This window comes from Schistocerca nitens, chromosome 4 (genome assembly GCF_023898315.1).
Source record: "Schistocerca nitens isolate TAMUIC-IGC-003100 chromosome 4, iqSchNite1.1, whole genome shotgun sequence".
Classification (NCBI taxonomy): domain Eukaryota; kingdom Metazoa; phylum Arthropoda; class Insecta; order Orthoptera; family Acrididae; genus Schistocerca; species Schistocerca nitens.
The window spans coordinates 855,972,391-855,984,651 of record NC_064617.1 but is presented as its reverse complement, the minus strand read 5'-3'; the positions used below and the strand labels follow the sequence as shown (position 1 = coordinate 855,984,651).

The 12,261-nt window shown below is 42.6% G+C and overlaps 1 protein-coding gene across 2 annotated transcripts in view; it reads right to left on the bottom strand.

Annotated features, from left to right (window-relative positions):
* LOC126251856 (isoaspartyl peptidase/L-asparaginase) overlaps positions 1-12,261 on the bottom strand; it is an 81,521-nt gene that overhangs the window by 59,682 nt on the left and 9,578 nt on the right. The window contains exon 1 of one of the 2 annotated variants that reach the window (XM_049952533.1): positions 1,872-2,126. The exons of the other annotated variant lie outside the window; for it this stretch is intronic. Coding sequence (XP_049808490.1) covers positions 1,872-1,941 — 70 coding nt within the window. The 5' untranslated portion in view covers positions 1,942-2,126. Of the gene's footprint in view, positions 1-1,871; positions 2,127-12,261 lie in introns of those variants that run through there. 2 annotated transcript variants of the gene reach the window in all.

Sequence of the window (12,261 nt, the reverse complement as noted above, 5' to 3'; positions counted from 1 at the left end):
CACTGAAAATGCGTGAAAAATGAGTCTCTTACTCATCATTCAAAACTAAAATTATGTTAAATAAGCTTAGGTTTTGATTTTCATGAGCTTGTTTTGTGATAATGCAGTAATAAAACAGGTTTATGTGTGGCAAAAATTTCAATTGTTTATAAAACCTGTTCAACCTAAAAGTGGAAGCTCTCCTTTTCAAATGGTTCAAATGGCTCTGACCACTATGGGACTTAACTTCTGAGGTCATCAGTCCCCTAGAACTTAGAACTACTTAAACCTAACTAACCTAAGGACATCACACACACCCATGCCCGAGGCAGGATTCGAACCTGCGACCGTAGCGGTCGTGCGGTTCCAGACTGTAGCGCCTAGAATCGCTCGGCCACCCCGGCCGGCGAAGCTATCCTTCTCAGGGAATGTAGAACTATACGACACTAATCAACAGAAAAAAAATCAAAATTTTATTGATTGGTATTTTTGAAAAAAAAATTCCATAAATTATAAAAATAGTTCAGAACCCTATAGTAAACGAACTTTGACAGATAAGTCCAGATGGAGGATTACTTTGTAAAGATAAAGCAATTATCTTTCAAATAAAAAAACCAACAAAATATCTAGAACTGTTCCAGAGATACAGAATTTTAAAATTTTTTCCAAAATTCACATTTTCAAAATGGTATCTTTGGAGGGCTGTATCTCGGAGCAGAAATGTTTTTGGAGAAAACAAAAAAAGACGTGTTCCTTACTTAGTCCGTCATTTTAACATGTGCTGGATTCAATAACATCCGAGACTATGAAGGTAAGATTTTTTCCTAGCCTTGCTGATTGTATCAGCAAGGAGGCAGGAGCCAGATTTAACATACATTTACAGAGAAAAAGTAATCGATCACTGCATCTCTCGTTTTCTAACAGCAAATAAAGTTACTGTGGTTAATAAGTAACTATTGAATTAATACATACAGTAGTCTCAAAGACTGTACTGATAACACTGAGTGGCAACTGGAGAAAAGTAATATAACTTAATAATAAAAAACCTCTATTATTACACAACGTACTCGCGAAGTTTATTCCACCTTTTGTTTTAAGCTGATTTATTGCACCAATATGGTCTGTACGTAAACTACTACAGTTTTTTGTTTCACGTGGAAAATTATCGGTGAACCTCAAGTCATGACGAAGAGAGAATTTTCCTTCATTTTCATAGCGACTGAAATTTTGAAAATTTCACCTAGCTGTTTAATTTGGTGGTCTCTAAAACTATAATATTGGACACACTACACGGCTGATATGTCCTGTGTTCTACCTATTGAATTATCCCATGTAATATGAAGGGAATTATTAAAGGCACTCGTAACTTTGATAGTCGAGAAACTTCGGAAAAAAGATGAATGTATAGACGAATTAACATCAAAAACAATAAAACTTCTGTGTCTCTTATTATTCGAAAAAAATACCTCGACTTTGATTTATGAACAGGACACTAACTTATTCTATATATCATAGTATGAAGGCTTTCACGACCGGATGAAATATCTTCTGGTAGACCTTCCGGGATGTAAGGTCGTGGTCCACGAAACTCTTCAGCTCCTATTCTATAAATGTTAGATATACGTGCAACAGATCGTTTTGCTTAGTTCGAACGATATATATGCCGTTTAAAGCCAGCCTTCCTCAATAACTCAATTGCATAACGCTAAAAGCGCCGCAATATTCAGTTTAAAAAGAGTATGAATTGTGTTTGTTTTTGTGTTAAGTAAGCTGTATTGAGCTATTATAGTACAGCCACTTACATGTACACCATAAATATACTACACACTAAAGATCATAATTGGCTGGTGGAAAACAGATTACAACAATGATATTGCTTTAGAGCTACATACTTTCGTCGCCAACGACCACACGGCTGATGCAGATGATATTCACCAGAACAAGAACTTTTGCTAACTCCATGCTGAATATCACACAGCAGACTCTTTGTACTAGAATCCTATGCAACAGTCGTGATATTCACTGAACGAAATAAAACACCGCAGTTTAAAGTGGCACTGGAGTGAACGAGTAAGCAATTACAGCGACTATCTAGCTAACGTATCGCTGCCTCTAGATTCCGCGACCTCATTATCGCAGCATTCGTAACACTCAATAGGTGGCCACTCCACAGCAACGCACTGTGATTGGTCAGCCAGTTGTGGCGTCAGCGACTGGTCAGTTCCGCCGCCTCTTTCGACTTTCTTTTACCCCAGCAGCTGAAACTGCACTTTCTTTCCGAGCGTCCCAGCTCACAGCTAGACCTCAAGAGGATATATTTAACACTAAAGCTTACTGGGAAACGTGAAATAAGGTGAAAAAGCATGTCGTAAGTTTTACATTTACATCAGATGTAAGACATTTTCACCAAATGATCTAAACGTTCAGTTTCCTACGAGTACACGTCCAGACGAAAGACCGTTGTCATCTAAAATCTCCAAAGAAGTGTAGCTCGTGCAGACATTTGTCAAGGCGCTGGCTCAAATACTTCTATCATTTATAACCTTCTACAGAAAGCTTAAATAATAACGTAACGAAATATTAATGAAGTAGGTTGTAGGTGTAGTGAGTTGAATGAAAATACATTTATCTTCTGCACCAGAAACTGTATCGTATATATAGTGCGTTACTCTTCTGAGATGCTTCTAAATTCTGACCATGTACACAATTTTACCGTCTGCACATGTTCCACTTCTTCATCTGCTGTTTCATGTTAAGAATGTTTTATTTTATAAGAAATCTATTTTTGACGCTCAAGAGAGGATTGCTGTTTTCAGGGACGATACTTCTTTCTTCGATGTTACGTTTTGCTAACGCAGATCAGACAAAGAGTCTAATTCATATTGTCTTTTTCAGTCATATTTACGTTTAAGAAAACTAAGCTGGGCGACATCTTCGCAAGCACCTTCGACGTACAGCATTTGTTCCGCTAGTCATCGATCTTGCACCTTGTTTGGGATTATCCTCCGTCTTTCCCTGTCTTGCACTAATGTTTTCATCTTGACGTAACTGCTACACCCGATTCTACAATCTGCTTTAAATGTTCTAGTCATTGCCTGTCTCTACAGTTATTTCGCTCTACTGTTCTCTCCAACTTCAACAATTATGTATTTCAGATATATATTTTCGAGCAATTCTTCCTCGATATCATACAGATATCTGATACCAGTAGAGGCCGTTTATTGAAGAAAACTTTTGTGCTATGACGGAATATCACTGCTACGGAAAATATCCTTGCTTCGACCATCCTGTGTAAGCTTGTTTCCAATAGAGGAGAATTTATTTATTTCTTCCACTTGTGCGTTGTTGCCAAAATGTTAAATACGTGGTTATTCTGCTTTCCACTACGCTTGATCATCATCTTTGTCTGAAGTGCAGTATGCTGTTCTCTTGCCATCGGTGCCTGTTTTCGTTGCTCTTCAATTACTCTTCTGAAATTCTCTTTCTGTTACTGCGAGTAATAGAAGTACAGCTTGAACAACAGCAGCGATAAATTGCAAACGTGCCTCGTACCTTACTGAACACAAACTTGTCTTCCTTGAACCATTGCTTTTATTATTTGGAGTTGCTTACTGTATATCATTATTTTGCGTCTGTGCTTTCCCTTCTATCTTCGTAGGACTGTAAACGTCTTATTCCAGCTTAAAATTGTAAAAGGTCTTCTCTAGATCCATAAATGCTGAGAGCATATCGTGATTTTTCTTCTGTCTCCTATTACTAAGCACATGTCAGAATGCTATTTTGACGCCTTATCGCTTCAGGAAATCAAAGTGATCTTTGTTCTGTACGTCTTCAGCATTTTTACTGTTCTTCTGTGTTATTCTTGCCAGTAATTTTGCAAGCGTGACGTGTAAGAGTAATCATCAGAGCCGCAGGAAAGTCAGGTCGCACATCGTCGGATGTTGTATAGATAATGTCTTCTTTACTATTATGTAAACAAATTTTTTCCTCATAAAACAATTGTTGTGAAGCCATCATACAACTCTGAGGTCATCAGCACGGAGATAATAACGCAACAAATGTCGATAATGTGTAATTCACTCGACACATGTTTCTGGACTACATTATCCCATTATCAAGTTTTTAAAATTAATACGCCATCATGTACTGTCGAAACATAATAAATAAGCAGCAAGCATGCATTTCCAAACACATCTCTTGGCGGCAACATACGTAGGAAGAGAAGCATTTAGAAGTTGCTAGAACTGAAAAAGGCAGGCTGGATTTTTTAAACAATTCTCACAATGAAGAAAGTATGTTTAATGAATGAAGGTCCGTGGACAGCCTGCATTTCGGTTTTTAGATTTTACTTCCCATATGTACCGTAAATGAAATCAAAACTTTAATCTGTTTGTTTTCGGTTTTTTTGTTTCATTTCCTTGCTTCGGCAATAAAAATTGAAAACCGAAATGCAGTCAGCGGCCTTTTTATTTATAAAATATCTATGTTTTACTCTTTCTGTGTGCCACATGAAAACATTAGTGATTCGTTAAAAAACGAAACAAGCGCCTCATTCCTTGTACCTTTATTGCTACGCTCCTCCCACGGCGTGCCCCACAAACATCTGCATTCTTCAGACTTCTCCAGAAAATCTTTCAGTAAAGTTTCGTCTCCCTCGCGCTCTGTCACGTTAGCCATATTTGAACAGCTTTTATTCCGGCGAATTAACGTCGAGCGGTTGGCACGACAATGCTGTTCTGAACACACTCCACAATTTGTTGGGTTTAGTGGTAGTGGGGAGGATGAGGTGTGGTAGTGGTTGGGAGGGGGGGGGGGAGGAGGAAGTCGGCTATCGGGTGTCCTTACCCAACCGACCAACCGACAAGCAAAATCGATCTCGATCTCGATCTGTCTGGACGCCCGGCTGATAAATTTATGCATATCGATTTTACGAAAGTCAGTTGTTTTATATAAATGGAATCTATAGCTCAACTGTCTGATTTCGTCTGCTCGAAGAAGTAAGCTTGTCAGTAGTTTATTCAAGAAGAAGTGTTTGAGAATCTTACTTACGATGATTAATGCTTTAGAAACTTAGGCGCAATGTGTAAAAAGAGTTCAACGTGATCGCTGAGGGAAGATTATTCTGTTTCAATTTTTTGAAGTCTTTCAGACGAGTAAAGACACAAAGTATTGATTGTGTCCGAGGTCTTTGCCACTAAAAGAGGGAATGGATACAGCAGTTTACAAATTAGCCAGCTACGAGCAGTGTAAGATTGGTGCCAATCATTATTTACATTGCTTCATTCATGCATCCCTTACCACCTAAGGAACGGTAAGTAGTTATCTTCAAACAAATAAAGAAATTAACTTCCAGCTCGGTTGAATAATCCTTCTTTTCCATCACAGCACATAAAATTGATTCGTCTGAATCAACTAACATTTCTAAAAGCAAGCTGAACAACGAAGCATGTTTCAAAAACAGTTGAATGCTTAGATGGGAGCGAATATCGATTGTAGAATAGGATAACTGGGAGATAGTATTTCCAGATCGATATCGGAGTTTTTAAATAACCAGCTAGGAATGGTATCGGGAAATCGGCTGACGAAAATGGATTAGTGAGTTCCACGTAGTAAATGTCAACTGCTGAAGAAATCCGTTAAGTATCAGCTAAGCAGGAAGTACCACCTAACTATATAACACTTTCACTTACCGCAAGAACTATCTGGATTTCCGTGATGGAAAGCGCGCTTTAGGGCAGTATTGTTAAATTCACGAAGGAAGTATGCGGGGTTGTACTATTCTTGTGGCCAAATGCTTTAAGTGCACAATTTTTCGCACTGAAATTTTGGCGGTTTACGACTAAACGTATTGTCGCGTCCAGCCGCAGTGAAATAGTGCGAACAATTTGACCAAGGCCGCACAAGTTGGGAAGTCCAGGCCTTGTACCACGCGATATCCACCTCTTCCGTAAGCTAGAAGAGCTCGCCCGGCTAGCCGCGCGGTCTAACGAGCTATTTCCCGAGCGAGAAGGAGTGCCGGTCCCCGGCGGATTAGTGTCGAGGTCCGGTGTGTCGGCCACCGTATGGATGGTTTTTAAGGTGGTTTTCCATCTGTCTCGGCGAATTCGGGCTGGTTCCCCTTAATCCGCCTCAGTTACACTATGTCGGCGATTGCTGTGAAAACAGTCTCCACGTATGTGTACACCATAATTACTCTACCACACAAACATTGGAGTTACACTCGTCTGGTATGAGACGTTCCCTGGGCGAGGGGGGGGGGGGAGGGGGTATACTGTGGGGCCGAATAGCACAATAACCCTGTGTTCGGTGTGGGGCGACGGTGGGGTGGGTGGACTGCTGAGGCCTGTTGTGGGGTGACCGCGACCGAGGAACGGATTTTTATCGTCGAGGAGTTCTATGACTGGTATAAAGTTCCGATCCTTGTTTACAGAGCCTTGGTGACTGTGTTTAAACTAGTGTTATGTATCTGTGTCACTTTGAAGTATTACAACGTTCAATAAAAGTTATTTGATCTGTCATAATAATGTCTAAATTATTAATTGAAGGCTTCTCGCAGTAATTTGTTTGTCGGCTCGAGAATTCAGAAGGATCTTGCCATCATTCTTAGCTTCTAAATCAGCCAATCTCGTTTAGGCGTTTCGGCTTTCGAGTAGCAATATCTATAGAGTGAGCAATCAGAGGCACAGAACATAGAGTATACTCTATGACACAGAACAGGATTTTCGTCCTTAACATCGAAGGGTAAGTAAGTTTGTGGTACTTACCTACGAACTCTCGTACTTCGATTTGTTTTCATGGCCTTAACAATCACTCGCCAGTGCTATTATAATAAATAAGCGTGTAATAGCATTACAAATACGTATAATACGACATTTTTTGTCTTAGAGCAAAATGTAAACAAATGGCGTTACATGAATTTTAAAATTTTCCCGGCGAATTGAATTTTCAGACAAATTTCGGGCCTGCAGCCGGTCGTCGGTCAATACGCTCCACACTATCTGAACTGTGTAGCTGCCAGTAAAATCTTCCTTACTTACAATGGCATCATTGTATTGCACATTGAAGGTGTGGCAGTGGGATCTGAAGTGCCGTACCACACACCGATGCTGGGAGTTCAAAGCTCTGCTGGTAGTAGGTGAAGAAGTGACACAGCTACATAGGATAGTGATGATCGTAAGACCAACTAGCTGGGTTGCGTCTCCTTTTTTTTTTTTTTTTGTACAGGCTGTAGAACGACGTGTCATCGTCTACGACGATCCAGACCTCATGGTGACACGTAAGTAGGTGCTTGGGTTCACTATATTCTGGATAAACTTTTGAGGTCACCTTCTTAGGGCCTGTACATCGGTCTGTAAGATACTGCCAATTGGAGGAATGGATTAGGATGTCGTAGTACCAAGGAACGTGGTAACTTATATCGATGCCATGGGAGAGGTATTATACCACCCAGAATTCTTATGTGGTACACCGAGTTTTGCGAAGTGCCTACTTTGTTCTGCAGGGTCGTCGTCCGTTTGCGAACTGCTTCAAGTACTGTATCCATATGGAGGGCTGTGAGCAAGTCAAAGATGCGAGTATAGCGGCTGGCTCGAAGTATCCATTTGAGTACCATAGTTTGTAAAACTTGTAGATGGTCTGTTAGTGTTGGACTGGCAAGACCCCAGATGGTTCAAATGGCTCTGAGCACTATGGGACTTAACTTCTAAGGTCATCAGTCCCCTAGAACTTAGAACTACTTAAACCTAACTAACCTAAGGACATCACACACATCCATGTCCGAGGCAGGATTCGAACCTGCGACCGTAGCGCCTAGAACCGCTCGGCCACCCCAGCTGGCCAAGACCCCAGACCGAGCTGCCATACAATATCTTAGAGAGAACCGTCGCTTTATATAATCGAAGCATTGCTGTGTTATTGAGATCAGTACACTTGAAAAAAGGGAGGAGTTTCTTGGCCATACTAAATGGTTTGTTCCTGAGAGAGTCAGTATGTTTATGGAGGAAGAAGAGTTTGTCCAAGGTGACCCCCAGGTAAGTCACCGTTGCTCCCCTATGCAGTCTCAAGTTCGTAAGGATCGATGAGCGTTTCTTGCTGAAATTGATGGCTGTCGTCTTGCCGGGATTGAGTTTCACTTTATTGGTTTTGCACCAAGCAGCTATGGCATCTAGATGGTACTGAAGGCTTTGAATATTGGCGTGCGTATGTCTTCCGCTGGTGAAAAAGGCCGAATCATCGGCAAACTGTGCAGTTTTGTACCCCTGTGACAGCTGACATGTCATTTACATAGAGATTAAATAGTAAGGGGGATAAAACGGATCCTTGAGGCAACCCCACCTGCGCCAGTTGGGTATCAGACGATTGGCCCTCTACTTTAACAATCATCTTTCTGTCTGTCAAAAAACTAGCGATAAGTTTCACATAACAATTGGATGTCGACGACAGTTCATTCAGTTTCCGAATTAGTTGTTCCCTCCTTACCTTATTACAGGCCCTTTCAACACTTAAGAAGACTGCTGAAGTAGCACTAGAAACATCAAAATTTCTGGTAACATGTTCAAACAGACAGAGTTGCAGGTCTGCGGATAGTTTACGTTGGAAATCATACTGTTCTTCCCCGATTGTACCATCTGGCACCATTGGTTCCAAAATGCGGGTCTGGATGACTCTCTCGAAGGTTTTGCCCATACCACTAAGAAGACTAACGGATCGGTAATTCGTGGCTAGCGTAACGTCCTTCTAGACGAAGAATTTTTTTTTTCTTTATTATCATTTCATTCCCCTGCCCCATGGAAGGAGGCGGTGGCTGGCAGCGGCAAAATTCGCCGCTCTTCAGCCAAGAGATTACGCAAAATATCGTAGGAGAACATTACATGTATAAAATACAGGGATAAATGAAGAAATGTACACATGGGAAGGGGGAAGCAAGTGGAATTAAAATGTTAAAAAAAGGGTTAGTTGGATATATGTAAAATACACTTAGTTAAAATGGTACCGGAAGACGATGTAGCACGTTAACACTAGCAGGTGAACAGCATAATTAAAAACGGTGTTCACAGCATGAGACGATTACACTGAACACGCACTGTACTAATGTGATACACACGGCGAACACCATAACATAACAAAGTAACTGCAGTAAAATTTGAAGGGCCTGCCAAAGAAGTAGAGGTCAGAGAGGAGGGAGAGAGGAAGCAGAGATGAGGGGGTTGATGGAGGAGGGGAGGGGCAGGAATGGGGTGGAGGAACGGAGTCTGTAGCACACCAAGGGGCTGGAGATGGGGAGGGAGCGCTAGGACTGGGAAAGGAGAAGTGAGAAGGACAGGGGGGAGGAGGGAGATGACAGCAGAGGGTCAGAGGAAGCCCAAGGGAGGAGGGGAGGGTAAGGGAAGGGTCAGAGTTGGAAGGAAGGATAAATATCGGGGTGAAGCATGTCATCCAGAATGGGGAGACAGAGGAAGTTCCTTTGTGAAAAGAGGTGGAGAGAGAGGGGGGGACATCGGTAAAGGCGTAGCAGAAAGTGGGGAGTGGAGAGGAATGGTGACACCAAGGGGTGAGGGGATCGAGGCAGTGATTGGTGTAGAGGATACAGATGTGTTAAAGGAAAAGGAGGGGATGTTGGAAGGGGATGAGGTCATAGAGCACCGTTGTGTGGGATGGCAGATGGATACAGAAAGTGAGAGGGAGTGCATGGCGTTCCAGAATTTGGAGGGCTTTATAGAATTTAGGAGGAGCAGAGATCCAGCAACACTGGCACAACAAAGGATGGTGCAGAACAAGGATTCGTACAGATGAAGGATGGTGGAAGGGTGCGAGCAGCATGTCCAGCCAGACAGGAGTTTCATGAGGTATTTCTAGATGGGGGTAAGTTGAATAGGGCGGCCATAGAAGGTGATGCAGAAATCATGAAGCCAGAAGAAGGAGCTGGTACATCCTATAATGATTACTTAGGTTTTGGAAGGATTGATTTGAAGGAGCCACTGGTTGCACCAAGTGGTAAACTGATATTTGTGGGTTTAGAGGGAGCTCTGGAACCATTGGAGGGTAGGTGAGAGGGGAGGGCAAGGAAGGTGGTATCATCATATTGAAGGAGATGGATGAGTGGGGTGGTTTGAGTATATCAGCGGTGTACAGGAGATATAGGAAAGAAGAAAGGATGGAGCCCTGGGGCACATCGGCGGTAGAAGGTACGGGAATTGGTATTATAATATTGGTATTATGAATGGTGACATAAGAAGGACGGCAGGAGAAGAAGGAGCAGTGAGACAGACAAAGTTGGTAGGAAAGGTGTAGGTCTGCTGGAGCTTATAAACGAGCTTGGAATGCCATACACGGTCATACGCGTTCTGGCGGTCGAAACAAAAACAGCAGAGCGACGGGAGTGAAGTAGGAGGAAGAGGAGATGGGTGAGGTTAAGGAGCTGCTTGTCAGCAGAGAAGGAGGGCTGGAAACCACTCTGGGTAAGAGGGAGGAAGTGGTGTTGAGTTAGGTTCTGATGGAGATGGCAGGGGCAGATGGACTCAAAGACCTTACTGGACACGGAGGTGAGGCAGATGGGGTGACAGGAGGAGGTGTCGGAAGATTAGGATTAAGGAACAATGATGTATGGCAAGTCTCCCACAAGTCAGGGTAGAAGCCAATGGAGAGGATGGTGTTGTACAGGGTGGCAAGGGTGGCGAGGAAAGAGAGGGCATTCCTTGAGGTGGCGGTAGGTAATGCAATCATGACCAGGGGCGATGTTGCGTTTTGAAAGGGGGATGCGTTTAATGTCACGAAGACGTTCTCCAATCCACAATATATAGCGCGCATGAAGTATTCTGTGCATGCGTCAAAATCATGATGACGGGCAACTTCCGGCGGCAGCGCCCTGGCTGGTGGAATCGCAAAACTCAGCTGTCCTCTGCGCTACCTCTCGCCGCAGCCGTTGGCGCTGTCTGTTCTTCCATTAGAGCAAATCGTGGATTTGATAGGATACCAAGCAAGGTCATAGCCAAGATTTTGTCAATGGGGGGTCCGATTTGTTGAAGAGGACCTTAAAAAGACTCATGTTTTTCGTTTGTTCTGAAGATTTCCATAAAGAACGATAAGCCTTTTTATTCGACAATGATATTGAAGTTTTCACCAAGCAGAGATATAATCTCGTTATTTGGTGTGTCGTATTTTGGCAAACCACTGAGAAGCAGTCATGCTACAATCTCCCTTCACCCTCAAAGGTCATTTCACACTGAGGCGAGAAAGTGATCTGAAATGAACGAGAACAAGTTTTTCGGGACACCGTGATTATTACCTGCAGGGATTTTGGAATAAGGAGATCTCTGTTCGACAGAGAACAAAGAACAATTTTTTGTGGACAAAAATGCAAAGGATCTGGAATCATTCAATCTTGTACTTTCCCAAATTTCCTCATTTAAGTATGTATTTGCCACTTCTTGCAGTGTAGGTAGATCATTTCCCGGATTAAACAATGTTCCGGCAGAAAAATGCATGAGCATAAAAGAGGAGAACCGAGATTATCATCTATTTACTTTATGGTTTTCAGTGTCAGGAGTCTTCAAAGAGATGTTTGGCTCACCTTCGATGCAGATTTTTTCATTTAAGCAGAGAGGCTGCATCTTTAACGGAAATGGAAATTATCAGGAAAGAAAGGAACTGGCTGCGGCGTACAGTAAGAGACCATCCCCGGCATTTGCCAAAACTGAAAATGGGAAACCGCAGAAAACCATTTTCAAGGTTGCCAGCGGATGGATTCAAACCACCTTGCCTCCCGAATACAGGTATTGCTACCTCAGCGCCTCAACGCGCAGAGTTGCCTCAAGTCTGGAAAGACTTGTTTTTCCTTTAATTGTTCATGTTCGGTACATGATATACTTGTGCACTGTTGTTAAAGTATTGATGTCCTCCTCGCCGTGTCCGGCGACAGCGACTCCGTCAGTTTTCTCTGTCCTTGTTGTGGTAGGCTCGGATGTGGCTCGCGAATCCAAATTTCGCTTTGAATATCCTGTTGCATGAAGCACAGTGAAGTTGACCAGCAGAGTTGTAAGTATACGTGTAGACAGGCTTGAGCTGAGATTTTCGGAGCTCTCTTTTAGCATCCAGGTTCATTAGACGCTTTTGCTCGAATTGTTCGATGCTCTTATGTACAGTTGATCGCCACTCCGATCAGCGCAATGCTAGCTCCTCCCAACGGTTGTTTGGAATGCCACAGGCTGCAAGGTGGCGTTTAATGGTGTCTTTATATCGCAGGTGTTGATCACCTATCCTCCTCTTCCCGCACGAGAGCTGCGA